General features: G+C 43.3%; 1 protein-coding gene across 2 annotated transcripts; it reads left to right on the top strand.

Moving 5' to 3' along the window:
* The first annotated feature begins 1,604 nt into the window (after positions 1-1,604).
* Positions 1,605-16,185, top strand: n4bp1 (nedd4 binding protein 1). Of its 2 annotated transcripts, none has more exons than XM_076042607.1 (12): positions 1,605-2,192; positions 3,468-3,695; positions 4,103-4,276; positions 4,507-5,009; positions 5,188-5,524; positions 6,464-6,805; positions 7,315-7,556; positions 11,744-11,874; positions 12,169-12,265; positions 12,754-12,861; positions 13,670-13,771; positions 13,898-16,185. In XM_076042607.1, the coding sequence occupies exons 1-12, from the start codon at positions 1,881-1,883 to the stop codon at positions 14,259-14,261; spliced, it is 2,940 nt and encodes a 979-aa protein (XP_075898722.1). In that variant the 5' UTR covers positions 1,605-1,880; the 3' UTR covers positions 14,262-16,185. The 2 variants fall into 2 exon arrangements, with proteins under 2 accessions (XP_075898722.1, XP_075898723.1); XM_076042608.1 differs by having other exon boundaries at positions 1,606-2,192; positions 4,510-5,009.

Here is a 16,185-nt window from a genome sequence, read left to right as displayed (position 1 = left end):
CACACACACACACAGATGAGGGGGGTCGGGGGGGGGAAGAAAGCCATGGGAAACCAAAGATGATCGTGTCATCTACCAATGAACTCACAGGTGGCAGTCACAGCTGTTCTCAAATTCTCTCTCATTCACTCTCTTTCCCTCCCTGTCTCTGTCTCTCCCTCTCTCTCTCACACACACACACACACACACACACAAAACCACGAACTGCATTATGAAGTCCTCTAGTAAAACTCTAGAGTAATTTCACAGTCAGAATCTTGTTGTTGTCGGCCAGATGACTTAAACCGTTTTGAACCTCTGCGCGACTCCTGAATAATGATGTAATGATGTTTCCATATACAAGAGAAAATGTGCAGGTGTTTATAACGTGCTGCAGACAATTAACAGTCTCGGTAGGAGGAGCGACATCCGAACCTGGCACCATTACAAAATGCAGACCGCAGTTAAACGTTCAAAGATAAGAATACTGTATAGCTGTTTACCTCAGTGTTTGGCCACTCGCAAACCCTCCACGTAATTCAACGCAATGAACTTTCATGAACATTATATCCCTTTGCTGTGGGTAAAATACTTCAAATAATGAAAAATATTGATGTGAACCGTGTTTAAATCGATACTGGTACCTGTTCTCGCCGGGGGGGGGGGGGGGGGGGGGGGGTTGCAGTCCGTGTGTACTGCGTTAAAGCGCCATCCTGAAGCCTGCAATGCCATCTAGTGGTTAACGTTGATGATTCATATTAAAGTTTACTTGTATATTTGGAACCCATTGTGGGTTCCACAAATATTTAGAACCCGTTGTGGGTTCCACAAATATTTGGAACTCATTGTGGGTTCCAAATATTTGGAGTGCTTTGGTGACCCACCTCATTAGAGAAAAAATATATTATGGGATGTGTAGAAAACTTGTGCTTTGATGTCAATTGAAAGTGAGGAAAAGCGTAAACAACAAAATATGTCTTTGAAGGCCCACAGTGTTTAGCTCTTTATGGAAATAACTCTTAAAACACTGAAAAAATTATGAAATGTGGCTATTTTATTACTTAGTTACTATTAATGTAATTTCTTCAAGTTCAGTGGACCCAGAGTGTAGTTTGCCCATGCCGGCTCTAATCAATGTGCATAGCATAGCAACACAGTTAAAGTACTAAAACAATGGCCTACTTGGCCTTTGCTTGCTTTTATAAATGTCAAGACACATAGCTGCCTGTTACAGACGCTATATTTCATCTGAAAACAAACAAAAAAAACAAATAGTATTCTAATTCTGATTGAACCACCCAACTATTAATTTGCATCCAATTTAGGACAATCATTTTCAATAAACACATTTTATAGTAGCTGCTATAATCCCCAAGCTTGAAAGGAAACATTAATCATTAACCTACAAAGTAATACCCACTTTCCTTGCACTGACTGTCACCTTAATTGGTTGTAAATCATTCGCCACTGACGCAAACTTTTGGGTTCGTCTTCAGGGGAATAGTTCAAAATAAATGTAAACATTAAGTGGAATTCAACGTCATAAGTACACAGGCGGCTGTAATTTCTGTTTACAACTTCGTTCACATATTACGTACACGCATGGTAGATGGCCATCTTCAACGTCGCTGTGATACGCACCAGAAAAAAATAAATACGTTTGGCTGTCGTGTTTTTATGACGCCATCACAGGGACTTTCCGGATACGTCACTCGGAACTTCCGAGTTGTGAAGCTAGCGCTACCTGGCTGTTCTGGACATTGGACGTCTCAAACGTCGTTCTGTGTCTTAGAAGAAGAGAATACAACAGACCGCGGTGTTACCAAAGGTCCCAAATAGTGGCAGAATGGTTGAAAATTGAACTGTGACTGTCAGGAGCGACATTGAGACCGAGAAGAGGAATGTCAACAACTCGGCCCCTCCTCGGAATGAGACGAGTCACCGAGCTAACGTGCCCGGAGCAGCCGACCAGCAGGGTCCCTTCGTCAGCTGCCAAACAGCAACCGGAGGTGGCCACTGTGGACGAGTTTACGGTGCCAGAGGACAAGGAGGACGAGCTGAAATGTGCCAAGCCTCGAGTCGAACAGGTTTTCAAAGTGACGTTCACCATCATCGGTCTTTTGGACCACACGGGGCAACCACACGGCAGCAAAACATCACGGCAGATATGGCTACAGCTCGGGGGGAACAGAGACGACGTGTCGAAAGCAAAGGTACCATTCCGCTCTATACTCTTCCTCTCTTAAAAAACAGCAACTTGACAGTCAGTGGTCCTTTGAGACCTTGACTGGTTGTCTTCGGAGGGAATATACAATGGCAACATTGAGCCCCTGCTCCCCTACTTCTAGTATGTGTCTCGCCGACAGACAGCTGTGTGAATCCTGTGGTAGCTTCAGCCTCTACTGCTTCATCGTATTCTTCTTAGCTGCGTAGCGAAACAGAACAGAAAGGTAGTCAGTCAGGTAGTATTGTAATTCAATGTAGTCATCAAAAAGCCAATCAAATGTGCTCTTTGTAAATTGTATCCTGAATTCCTCTTAGTATTCGCGTAAAGTTATCCTTAATTGATAAATTTAAACATACTAGGCAGACACAATTGTGAACATATAGTGTTTGTCATACATTCAGATTCAGAATCAGAATTATATCTTATTCCAGTTATCTGTAAAGAAACTAGGATTTTTACTGTAGATGCGTGATTCAAATACAAAGGAATATATACAAGTATAATATACCTGTAAATGATTTACAGGCGACGTAATGTCTATGACATTATCTCTCTGTTGTAAACAATAACAAAGATTCAAAGACGATCAGTGAGAATAATGAGTTGCATTTATGTATTGATTCATTTTTAAATTGTCACGCAAGGCACCTTTCACACTTACGCATGTGAAGCCATGAGTTTCTATTGGGCAAATGCCATTGCTATTTTATTTTTAACCAACTGTTCTAGGCTCTGCCATTCAACCAAAGGTCTGACATAGGAATATCTTTTGGTTGGAAAGTGTAATGAAATTTTGATTCTAGTGCTCACAGAGGTATTTTTTTTAAAAAAGAGAGAGAAAGAGAGAGAGAGATGCGCACTTCACACTTCCAGGTCCCTCAATGTTGTAGTTGAGTCACTACGCTGATTTTGTTGTACACATTTGCATACAAAGAGAAAAGTTGATTCACCTGCTGAGTCAACCGAACATTTCCCACAATAAGGAGATTCCCAGAATCGGTGTGTTTGGTTCTGGACAATGTCACATCTGCTATATTTATTTAAAAAAAATATATTTAAAAAAAAAAAATAGTTTCCGTATATCAGTCATTTATAGTAACTAGTTTAACATAGGCATCCATTTTCTACTGTCTTTTTCCACATTTCTTTTTTAATAATCCCCTACATAGCACCCCGTAGATCACCTACATGCTACATTTTATTAACGAGCTTACTCAGAAATGCCCGTCTGTTTTTTCTCCGTCCACCTCCTTTCTTGCAGGAATATGTTCGAGGGCTCTGTGACCCGGAACTGCAGAAAGAGGAGAGGTACCCAGGGGACATGCACTGCATCTTTGCTGGTGCACGGGGCCTCTTCCTTGACAGACTTGTCCGGGACACAAGTGCTGAAGTGGTTGTTCCGGAGCCAGGTCGCCTGCGTCTGTTGGGTCGGGCTGAACCAGTCGTTATGGCCCAGAGCAGAATTCAACAATTTGTCGCACTATTCCAGGTATGATGTCAAATTGTGTGAAAGGGGTTTTGTCTGAAATATTGTTTTGGCTTTCTAAGCCGTATCTATTTTGACTACTACTATGTCCATAATTATAAAGCAATTATATATCAGTGGTTTACATATTGACAACAAATTTTTCTTTACTTTCTTTTATATAAAGTTACTGCATTTTTGGTTGCAAATTTTAGTGCCTAGCCAAGATTTTTAAGATGGAAAAGTAAAAGACAAAAGAGAGTAAAAAGAGAAAGAGAATCTTCTCAAAAGTGTGGGTGGGTGGGTGGGTGAAACATCAGGCTCACTGAAGATCATTTTATAAATCATTTAGTGTCTTTTTTAACAGCTCTATGTTCAAGAGAGAGAGAAAAAGAGGCATTGAACAGTGTTTTTTGTGCATTTGTTTCCAGGAGAAGCGAAGTCTCCCAGGTGACAGAGAGCAGGCAGTGAAGCGAGCCTTCAAGTGTTTTGTTGAAGAGAGAGATGATAAATACACTATGGAGCTTCTTCTGCTCCCCAGTGCTCTGAAAGAAGAGTTACTGGGATTGGCACACAGTCCCACTACTACAAATTCATCCTCCCAGGTTAGTGTTCCCCTTTTCAACATGGTTTTCATGTTCAAACTGTTTTTAAGCTATCAGAGTAGTTTGACAGCAGACTGTAAGTCTTATTTGTGACAGAAACTCTGGTTGGATAAGGAGAACTGTGAAGTGTACACAGGAAGTACACACTGTTTCGGGGGGGGGGACTTTTACTGTACTTTCTAAAGGCTGATTTTGAGGGTGATGATATCATGTGTTCCCCTTCCCCCAAGCAGACACTGCATCCGAGCATTATCGAGGTTGATCAAGACCGCTCCCAGAGTAGCACCCCTGTGACTGAGCTCTCCAACCGAATCCTGGACACCAGCTTTGAAGAGAGAGGCACCGGAACGACAGCGGCTGTCGGAGGGGACAGAGCAGGAGGAGGAGTCGGTTCGGCACCCGACCCCGTGCTACTCAACGGCATCCGGCCCTCGCACAAGCGGCGCTCGTCTGAAAGCGAGACGCGGGACACGAAAAGGCAGTACTCACTGGAGCGGAGGGACGAGTCGCCGGAGAGGGCCAGAGAAAGGGAGCGACACAGGAACAGAGACGGCCGAGGGAGCAGCAGCAGCTGCAGATCCAAGACTCCCTCCGCCTCGTCATCCCTCTCCTGCTCGGCAAAAGCCAACACGATAATCGGTCCCATCATGTTGGACTCAAGTGAAGGAGGCTCAGATGAAGGAGAGGCAGTCAGCCCGGAAACCAATCTCCGCTGCTTGGTGAATTTCTTCAGGTACGGTTCATGCCAGTTTGGAGTAGACTACTCTTACTAGTAGTAGTAGTAGTAGTAGTAGTAGTAGTAGTAGTAGTAGTAGTAAGAGTTGACTATTGCGTCTTTCCTTAAAGACAAAAAATTTGTAAAGTTCTGCTTTTCCCCGCTGAAATATTTCTTTACAACTCTTTGTCCTCAGAACGATGGGCTACCAGCAGGAAGTGGTGGAGCGCGTTGTGAAGGAGACTGGACAGACAGAAGACACTTTCCTCATTCTGGAGAAAATTGTCCAGGAAAGCAAGCGTTCTGAGAAGACGTTGGAGGGAGGTCAAAAGGACAAACGGTTGAACTTGGTGCACGTGCCTAACGATTGCTGCTCAACGTCACAATTGGGACAGAAGGATCACCAGCTAAAGAAAGAGATGGGAGGCCAAGGAAGGACTAAAGAGAACATTAAGCCCCGGCAACACAGTGCTGGTACGAATGGTTTGGGGCACCGGAGGCAGTGCAGCAGCAGCGAAACTCAGACTCAGCAGGTACAACATTCTTGTGTAGGTGTGTGTGTGTGTGTGTCTGTGCGTGTGTAGGTGTGTTGTTCAAGAAAAAAAATTGACAATCGTATTATTAGTTTATTTCTGAATTGCTGATTCAGCTCATTTTGATCCGTCAATTGTGAGAAGACCTCAGCTTCAAAATGAGTGGTTTTCTAAAATTTTGTGAGTGTGAATTGGGGATGCAAATTATCGATTAATTCATTAATCGTTAGTTGGTTGACCTTATCAATCGATTAACGATTAATTGACAGGCAGCGATTTTTCCTGAGAACCTAATTTTCCCAATGAAAAACGTGTAAGGAATACATTATTTAACCCTTAAATAATGTTGAGGGTCCAATGTGACCCATTTTCACATTAGAGAAGAGCAAAAACATTTATCCTCTGACTTTAGGTTGACTGAAAAAAACAAAACCAAATCTAGTTATACAGGTATATGCACACCATTTAACAAAAAAAAAACCTGTGTAAGAAATTTACAATTAATTGTGACTAATTTAATTTAATCTTTTAAATTCTTAATCCATTAATCCATTAATCCTTTAATCGATAATCGATTTAATTGTTAACATCCCTAGTGTAAATACCTTTACAGGTTGGATGCACTTACTTTTTAACTTTACATTGTCCCCAAAACCAGATGGTCTTACTTTATCCTCGTACCTGAGATCTAGTCGTAAAAAAATGTCACGCATCACGCCCCCCGCCCCCCAAATTCATATTTCACATTTCATGTCAACGGTTCATGAGTCGCTGCACTTCTTTACGATAAAAGTTGAGCCGTTTGCAGAAGCACTTCATGAAACAATTTACATCGCAGTTTCCTGCCATCCGAGTTGCGAGGCGACAGCCAGGTGACATTATATGGAATCTTTTGGGGATTTTTTTCTGCAAAGAAATAACAAAGTTATTGTATTCCAGGCCATCACCATCAAGAGAAGCTCGAGTGCTCAAGGCGGGGATGGAAACTACGAGGTTATCACCATAGAGGACACGGATGACATCATCTCCACAAACACCAAAACGGCGGAGAGCAAGACGGCGGCGGCGATGACGGCGGCACACATGGACTCTCAGTCAGGGACCAGAACAGACTGCTTGGCACGCGGCGGCGGCGGCAGCGCCTCGCAGAGAGACTATCTGTCAAGGGGGGGCGCTCAGACCCTGGGGGGCGCGGTCAGAGTGGAGAGTGTGACGGCGCTGCGCAGCACACCTCAGTGGCTGACGGCCTCCACCACCACCTCGTTATCCTCCGGCCAAAGTGTACGTATCACCCAACCCGGTGTTTTGCAAAACGCTTCCGCGGCAGACTTGTGTAGCGTGAGATAATGTCAGGAGCAGGTGGAAGGAGGTTTTTGGTGACCCACCTCATAAGAGAAAAATATATATCATGGGATCATGGGAAAATATCTGTCTTTGAAGCCCCGTGGTGTTTAGCTCTTTATTGAAATGACTCTTAAAACACTGAAAAAATTGATTTAAAAATATATTTTATTCCTTATGAAGAATATAATTTCTCCCAGTTCAGCGGGCAAGATTAAAAAGCTCAAGGGGCCGCATATGGCCCCCGGGCCGTAGTTTTCACACCCCTGTGTCTAAATGTTTTTTTTTTTTTTAAATGTAATATCATTATTAGGCTAAAATGTGTCATTTTATTTTAGAATACTCTTGGTTGTTGGCTGAAAAAAGGTTGAAAAACACTGACCTACCTAGACAAGTGCTCTTCTGCTTTATGTGTAATGCTAATCTTCTTCTTTTTTTTTTTTATCCAGTCAGCTCAGCCCGCCAGCCGACCTGGAGCCTCTGCCTATCAGACCATCGGCCACACGGGGGGGTTCCACGGGTTCGGCGCGAGGACGCCGCCGTCAAGCGACCCGCCTCCGCCGCTGCCGCTGACCGGATTGACCCGCTTCCAGCAGTCGCTGAAGACGCCCTACACCCTGGAACTGCCCAACGAGCCGGGACGTCAGGAGCTGAGGCACATCATCATAGACGGCAGCAACGTCGCCATGGCGTGAGTTGAGCACCCGGCGACACACTGAAAATCCAGCTGCTCAAAATGTTCGTTTTGCTGGTTGGGTTTTGGTGTGAAAAATGTACATGCACCCTGTTAACAATTTGTTGTCTCAGTTGTGGTGTGAAGAATAATTATTATAATAATACATTTTATTTATATCGCGATTTTCAATAACCCAATGTCGCTTTACATATATGTATATATGTATATATATATATATATATATATATATATATATATATACATATACATATATATATATATATATATATATACATATATATATATATATATATATATATATATATATATATATATATACATATATATATACATATATATATATATATATATTCTGTACTGTTGTTTGTATGTTGTGGTACTGTTGTTGCTTGTTCTTGTCTGTATGTGTTGTTATATTTTATATATATATATATATATGTCAGGGAAGTTCAGAGGCTTTGGCAAACAAGTAGGATTTGAAAATGAGTGGAGAGGGTGAGTTACGGTTCTGAGCCATCTCAAGTGTGTGGAGGGAGCCAGCGAGCAGAGACGCCAGTGTGGACGGGGTCGCAGTAGTCAAGGCGGGAGAGGAGGTGGATGCGAGATTCAGTCGCAGGTTTGATTTTTGGCAACGTTGCGGAGGTGAAAGTGGGCGGCTTTGATGACGGAGTCCACCGTTTATTTACAGTAATCGTTCCCAATTCCGTTGTCTCAGTTGTGGCGCGGAGATCAGAAAGTGTTATGGCAGCAGCCCACCGGGGCAGAGATATGATCCGCACGTCAGAGAGAAGATCGGCGCGTGTGCGTCGGCCGCTGAACACCGCGACGCCACGTGCCGGGAACGTTCAACGCCCTCCTCCCGCTCCACTCATTTAGCACTGTCACTGTATTTATTCCTGTTAACACATGAGTCCATCGAGGTTTCCCATCACATCGCATCATCATCATCATTGTGTGTTGTGAAACACACACACACACACACACTCACTCGGTTGTACTATCGAATGACAAAACATCTGTTGAAGCGCGTGGGTGGCAGCAACCCACCCGCGTAGGCCGCGGCGAAACTCACGGTTTCTCATCGTGTTATTTCTCATCACTTTCGCGTTGGCGTCCGTGTTCGCGCAACGTGTTAAAAGACGTGCAATATTACAGTGTTTACCAAAAGTTGACAGTGCAGCTGTGGCGGGAAGGCCCTCGAAGTCCTTCGGGGGCGTTTGGTGAGAGAGTGGGGGCGGAGGATGTGACGTGAGGATCAGTCACTCGCACGGCCGCTTCAATGAACGCATTCCCGAAAATCTCGGTGGGTTTTTGTACGATATTTTGTAGTTTCTCTTTTACTCTTCGAGTGATTGTGAGGCTCATCGTACCACACAATGAGACCCAAGTGTGGCTTTTTTTTTTTTCTTTCTTTTATTGTTCCCCCTCGCTAGCGGCTAATGTGTCATCATACACTCCATCTATGTCATCTCGCTTTTGCAACCGTTTCCTTTTCATGTTGTGTACCGTTCTGTCCCTTTCTCAACCAAGGCCCTCTCAATAACTCCAGAATTATGCCTTAGAATCTAAGGCATAATTCTTGAGTGACAACTGCTATGCATCTAAGGCTTAGATGCATAGCAGTTGTCACTTCCCAACATACTGTGCGGCATCCAGAAACAAAAGAGATTGAATTCTTTTTTTTTTCCTCAAAAATCTGCAAACAAAACCCTATAAAAAAATTAAAAAAACATGTGGAAAAAGTTATTTTTTGTTCAGATGTTGTTGCCAATTTATTAAGAATAAAAAAACAACAACTAAGTAATCACATGTACATAAATATTCACAGCCGCAATTGAGCTCCCTGTTTGCACTGATCATCCTTGAGAAGATTGTCCGTGGTTGTCCGGAAGGACCACCATCTCTGCTACCGGTCAATCCCTTATTGTAGACTTGCCAGACAGATGCCACCACTCCTTAGTTAAAGGCACACAGCAGCCCGCTATGTTTGCAAAAATGCACCTGAAGGACTGAGAATCGAAACTGTCTGGATCTCAGGACTCAGGAGCAGCAGGCAAAGTGAACATGGACACAGATCGCATAGAAGAACCTCGCGGACATTTACGCAAGTGGCTATACTCACAGAAGCGTCTGTGTATTCGCTGCTGGGAAAAGTCGTCAGTGTTCTGAATGGAACCTTTTAGGTTGAGTAGCATTGCGCTGCAGAGTTTGTGCTGTCGCTGTGAGATGGAGTCACGGTGATAAGATGGAAGATAAGTTGAAAGGAATTTTGATTGGTCTTTTCACCACCAGCTGTTTGCCATGGTGATTTTGTCCTGCTCTGGAAATGTCAGCCTGCTGTGGTGCAGTTCATCGCTTTTTTCTCTCATCAGTTTGTGGAACTTCTCTCAAATTTTAAAAAGTGTGGTTTGCATTCTGTAATTCTGTAAAGGCCTTGTCCTGTTGTGTGCTTTCTGACCTTTGTTTTAAGTCTGCGTGTGTTCCATTTACCTTTCGTATGTATGCCACTCAGGCTGTTTGATCTGTTTTAAATTCTCTACAAGGTGAAAAGACTGTCAGCGGTGTTACACTGCGATCTGGAATGATAGAAAACCATTAAAAAGGACCCATGCTTGATGCTTTTTAAGGGGTTTTTCCTGCTCGTGCACTTACGGCTATAGACATGCAAGGCAGTTAAAGAGGTAATTACCTCACTAGTTGTGGCAGGAGGGATCTGTTGACAATACTTGCGTGGATTTGCCAGCGAACTACCTAAACAATGGTGCATGTCAAAAACCTGGCGGTCTTTCCCATCATGACGTATTTTCATGAGGTGCCATAATCATTAAGATTAAAAGACTTAAAACATGTCACATTATGTGCAATGAATCTGGAAGTTTTTTCTGTGTGAATGAAATTTCTGGAAAGCAAGAAAACCTTTCCGCAAAATATATTTGCAATTTTGCGTTCTGATCAGCCAACCTCTGATGTGGCCTCCGCCTTTGCTGCACGCCAGCCCGTGCGATCAAAGACTCTGTGGCCAAGATTAGTAACCGGGTGCTCAGAGAAAGTCACAAATTGAGAAAGACAAAAAGTTCACATGACAGGAAGGAGGAAAAGGCACAGACAGCAGCCTGATTGACACGATGAGATAAGATAGAACGTGAAGCACGGGCACAACAAAGCGCCGATCGATCTCATTCATGTATTCAACGCGTGGGTGGGACATGTTGGGAAAGATTGTAAACCATTGAGGATTTTTTTTTTTTTTTTTTGGACTAAACCTGAGCTCGCCAAGTAAATTACCGAACTCTCGGATGTTGAAGTCCGCGTTAGAGACATGAGGAAATAAACAACTTCCACTCGTGACAGAAACGCGTTGAATCAAATGCATTCTGCAGCTTCCAGATCTCGGGGGGAGTGAGGGGGCGGGGGGCGGGGGGGGTTTCTCTTCTGTTTGTTGGTTTGGATTTGTGGTTTGTCTGTCCTAGCTACGCATTTGTTGTTTTGCTGCTGCCTGACGCACATTCAGACTGCGCACGTCACCACTGACTGAGTGAGACGGCTGAAACGGTGTTTGTGTGTGTGTGTGTGTGCGCGCTAGCGTGTCGTGCATTTGTGTCATGGGGTAAAAAAGTTTGGGTTTTTTTGTTCCTTTCTGATGAGACCGTTTCAGTTCAGCACTGTAGTTACTGCAACTGCAGTTAAGTTCTTTCAGTTCAGATCTTCTTCTTTTTTTTTTGTCTGTCTATTTTTTCCTGTAATCAGAAAAAAAATGAACTTTTTTTCTGTAGCAGTACTGACTCTGAGCTCCGAACTGTCACGGTTTTAACCTAATTTCCAATTTGAGAGCTGTGAATGAAGTGCTTTTAAATGACACAGGCAACTTGAAGCTACAGATGGATATCACTTTGAGGTGTAATCAGTGTGTAGTTGATAGAAGAAACACTTATTTCTAAAGTTTTGTTTTTTTTTGTTTTGTTTTTATTATTTCTGGAGCCGGGAATCAAACCCGCAACCTTCTCGCTGTGAGCAAGAACACCGCGTCACTCACACTCCTATTCATACTCGCATGCAAAAACAGAAACCAAACTTACTTATGTCATCAAACTTAATGCTGAGCGCAGTGTTTTTCTTTTCACCATGTCTCTTTTGTGCTTTTTCTTCTTTCTTTTTTTTTTGTTCCCTCCCTCTCCCGACAGTCACGGCCTCCATCGAGTTTTCTCCTGTCGAGGAATAGCGCTGGCCGTGGAGATGTTTTGGAGGCGGGGCCACAGGGAGATCACGGTGTTTGTTCCCCAGTGGCGTCAGAAGAGAGACCGGCTGACAACAGGTGCAGTTGCAGATGATACTTGGCACATGACACTTTCACAAGTCATTTCACTTATGTTTCACACATGATGAACTCCAAGTAAGTCCAGTCATCCAGTCATCTTCTATCGTTTCTTTGAATGATCGTTTTTAATCAACTGAAACCTACGAAAGAAAAAAAAAGATCTCCGGTGCGATTTCTTACATTACATCTTCTGTCGCATTAAACGTAAACGTAAACCACTGATCCTCGAGTGAACTCAACATTTCGGCACCGTGCTTGATTGCAAATAAAGCCCACTGGTGATCGTTGCAGAACAACATTTTCTGAACCAGCTGGAAGACCTGCGACTGCTCTCTTTCACTCCCTCCAGAGAGGTTTGTGGCAAGAGGATATCCTCACACGATGACAGGTACACACACACACACACACACACACACACACACACACACACACACACACACACACACACACACACACACACACACAGTGTTTTGACCAATCAATCAATGGCAGTCGTAGAGCAGTGTATAAACAACAAGTGTCCCTTTACTCTCTCCTGACAGCAATAGCTATCTTTCAATAACTGCAAATATTGATAGTGCATTATCATGAAAAAGTAATACAGTATTTATTGGTATTATTTTAATGTTTGACTTCTTGTTTAATGTGATTCTTTTATGGATCATTGGCTATGACAATTTACAAGCACATGTTGCACGTGTTGGTGATTAAAATGCAGAACTCCTTCTTAGGCATCCAGCACGTACGCACGGTAGCGAGAAGGATTAAACCTCTGTGCACAGCAATGGCCAAACTGGGAACTTAGTTTCCAGCAATCCATCACGGGGGAAGTATGCAGGAAGTGCTGAAATATATAACGACCTTCGTATTGTTCAGGTTTCTGCTGCACCTTGCCGAAAAAACGGACGGCGTCATTGTGACTAATGACAACCTGAAGGACTTCCTCAACACCTCGGAAACCTGGCGCAAGATCATTCAAGAGAGGTAGCTGTCTTTTATTTAGGCGTGACTGGTTAGCATTCCGTTGCGCAACGTGATACTGGAAAGTCCACCCAAGCAGACTGCGAGCCAGGAAATGGTCAGCGGGGCAAAATGTGAAACAGAGGGATGGATGACTTTTACTGGATATATTGTACTCTGTGTTGCATTTAAATGTCCAAAAACTCCTCCTTCTGTTTGGAATATTTGGGTATATGCGCGACTTTTAGGTTTGGGTTTGATGCTACTGTTATTTTTTTTTATTATTGTTATGCTCCAAAGGCGTTAATCAAAAAGTAACAAAAAAAAAATAAACCAGTTTACCAAATTCACCTTCTGATGGTGCTTTAAAGGGTCTAGATTCCACAGTCATGGAAAGATTTGTATTTATTTCTAACATTCTGCCTCCCTGGTACGTTGTCTTTTAAAATGTTCAAATTCTAAAATGTGGGCTACACAACTCGTAATAGTTGTTGTCAGCCTGAGGATCACAGGGGCGTGTGTAAAGAAATATGCAACGTTCACTGTCGAGTTTGAACTCGGTTAGCTTGCTCATGGCCTTTTGCCTGTGTTAAGTAAATGTTCCTCTTCCATCGCTAAGAAATTCAAACACAATTTGGAACATAAAAGATGTAATTTAGTAAAGTGGCATGTGTTTTGTTTGTTCGTTTGTTTGGTTTTATTTTTAATTCTGTGTGAGGCGGTGAATTGATGAATTGCACACACAGTCAGACGTCTGCCTTTATGCACTTTAAGCATCATTTGGCTTTGATGCAAACCTATGGAGTTTGACTTTGCCTTCTCTTCCAAACAGGTTGCTTCAGTTCACTTTTGTGGAGGACCACTTCATGATCCCCGATGACCCCCTGGGGAGAGACGGACCTTACATTGACACGTTCCTCCGAAGAGACAGCGGGTTTGTATTGTTTCTGACTGCCGCCGTTCTGATGCATTGTGCGAGAGGCATTTTTTTTTTTTTTTTTTTTGCCCGTTGTTTTTTCCTCCCTTTAACAAAAAGTCATCCGTCTCTCGCCTCTCTTAGCCGGGCTTCATCCACTCCCCCCTTTCTGAGACCCCCAGATGTGCGGCCACCCTACGTCCAGGCCCTCCTGTCTGGCCCGCCGACCTCAGCCTCCACGCCCTGGCCCGCTCCGTCCCCGGCGGCGGCCCAGACCAGCAAACACCCGCACTGGCCGCACTCGGGTCCGCCCGAGTGGCTCCCGCCCCGCCGCTCCCCGTCGCCGGCGCCCTCTACCCCCGCCCAGCGGTCGGCCGGGGAGACGTCGGAGCTGAAGCGGAAGCTGTACGACATCTTTCCCGATCAGAAGCAGCGGATCGACCGCATCCTCAACGACAACCCGTACATGAGAGACCTGAACGCCCTGTCGGGGCTCCTGCTCGGATGAACGGCTGACCGACGCGCGGCCTTAAAAGAAGAAGATTTTTTTAAAAAAAAAAAAGAAAGAGAAAAAAAAAAAACACTTTATGCGACAGCAAATAATTTATTTACTTCCCGCTCAGGGGTGCGGATCAGAAGGGGGTGCGGGGGAGGGGAGGGAAAAAGCTTTTGTTTATTTTTTTATGGAAAAAAAAAATAAGCAAACTTGCTGCTCTTAGCAAACAGTCTTAGTAGGTTTTTTTGTTTGTTTTAATGTGATTCGTGGCTCAGCCTTTCACTTTTTTTCCTCTCTCTGCTGATTTAACTGCACAGCTGCCTGCGTACTTGTCAAGGGTCAGACGGAAGTGGTGGAGGCCGTGGCAGAAACCCGACCAGAGTTGAGAGACAAATCACAGCCGGCACCTCTGAGAAGAGTTTTGGAAGAGCGAAAAAAAATAAATAAAAATTGCATCTCGGCTTCAGAGTATTTTATTTAGCAAAAAGATTCAACAACTCCTCTCCGAATGTACTCTCTCTAGAAGCTCCTTCAGTGAATGACACTGTTTCTCTTAATAGCATTATACTGGCAGTTCTGTTCCGCTACAGTGAATTGTAGGTGGCGTCATTATTGTTTTCAGTGAGCCGTATCAAAAGGAAGTGCCACCCAAGTCTCGCCCTGGTTCCACCTGTGACAAATGCACCACCACTATCTGACTTCTTGGCTTTCGATGGCGTTTCATTCAGAGTTTCCGACGCATTCATTCTTTGTTTCAGTTATTTCAGTCATACCGAGCGGATGGAGTTATGCTTTCGCTGGTCCGCGCAGTAGACATGTGTGATCTTGAAAACTGACCCGCTTCCCTGCGTACTCTGCATGAGCGAAACGCAGAGACTCGCCATCTGATTCCACGGTAGCACAGCTTTGAGTGCAGGCAGATATTTCCAGGTTTGAGCTATTGGTAGTTTATCGTTTGCCATTATTTCAAAATGGGCTTACTCAATGCGGGTTTATTTAATCTAGCTGATTTAAGCAGCCTTACCTGTTTGTGAGTATTGTCCAGGCCACTTGAAAATTATGCCTTTGTACAATTTCTTTTTTTTCCTTAAAAAAAATAATAAAAAAAAATAAAACAAAATAAAAATAATAACAATGAAAACTTTGACACCAGTTGCAGAGTATCACTGCTTTTGCTAAAGAATACTTTCTGGAACCTTCTGTCTGTACACTTGGAAGCTGTGGGGGTGGGGGGTGGGGGGGGTGAGGAGGAGCTTTAGAGCTGGAACTGTATTTGTTACTCCGGCAGTTAAAACATGAACTCTGATCGTTGCACTGATGAAGCTTTTTTTGTTTTATTATTGTTGTTATTTTTAAGAACATACACAGCCTCCTCACACATCAGCATTTCATTTCTGAGAATAGGTTCGCTCATTCTCGCGCTGATACCAGTCAGTCTGTCTTTGGGTGTAAACACTACAGAGGTTTTTGGTTGTTTTTTTTGTTGTTTTGTTTTTTTTGTTGTTTTTTTGAATGATCGAACAGACAACTTTATTTGGAGATTGTAGCCCATTCGGTTTTCTATACAAAGATTACAGCAGCAGGATAGTGTGGTGTGGTGTGGTGAGTAAGATTATTACTCTCCACCCTCCCACACACAGAATATTGGTTGCGATTTATATGATCTTCATTCATCTTGAAATTTTGTAATATATGAACATTTGCATTCCTTATAATAAAAGATAATCTGCACAAAACTTAACAAGGTGTCAACAAATACGCTTTGTTCATAATTGCCTGTTGTGTTGTATGAATACAGAAGGATCTTTCCTTTTTCTGTTGTATTATAGTTCTCTTGTTAATATTGATTATTTTTTTCAGAAATATGAGCATTTTTGCCACATTGCACATATGGGTTTATGTATGTGAAAAACAAATAAAACACAACCGCATAAAA

Source organism: Nelusetta ayraudi, unplaced genomic scaffold (genome assembly GCF_046127955.1).
Source record: "Nelusetta ayraudi isolate G7.1 ecotype Tasmania unplaced genomic scaffold, CSIRO-AGI_Nayr_v1 ptg000071l, whole genome shotgun sequence".
NCBI lineage: Eukaryota > Metazoa > Chordata > Actinopteri > Tetraodontiformes > Monacanthidae > Nelusetta > Nelusetta ayraudi.
Note: the sequence above shows the minus strand (reverse complement) of the source record. Positions and strands in the feature narration are given on the sequence as shown.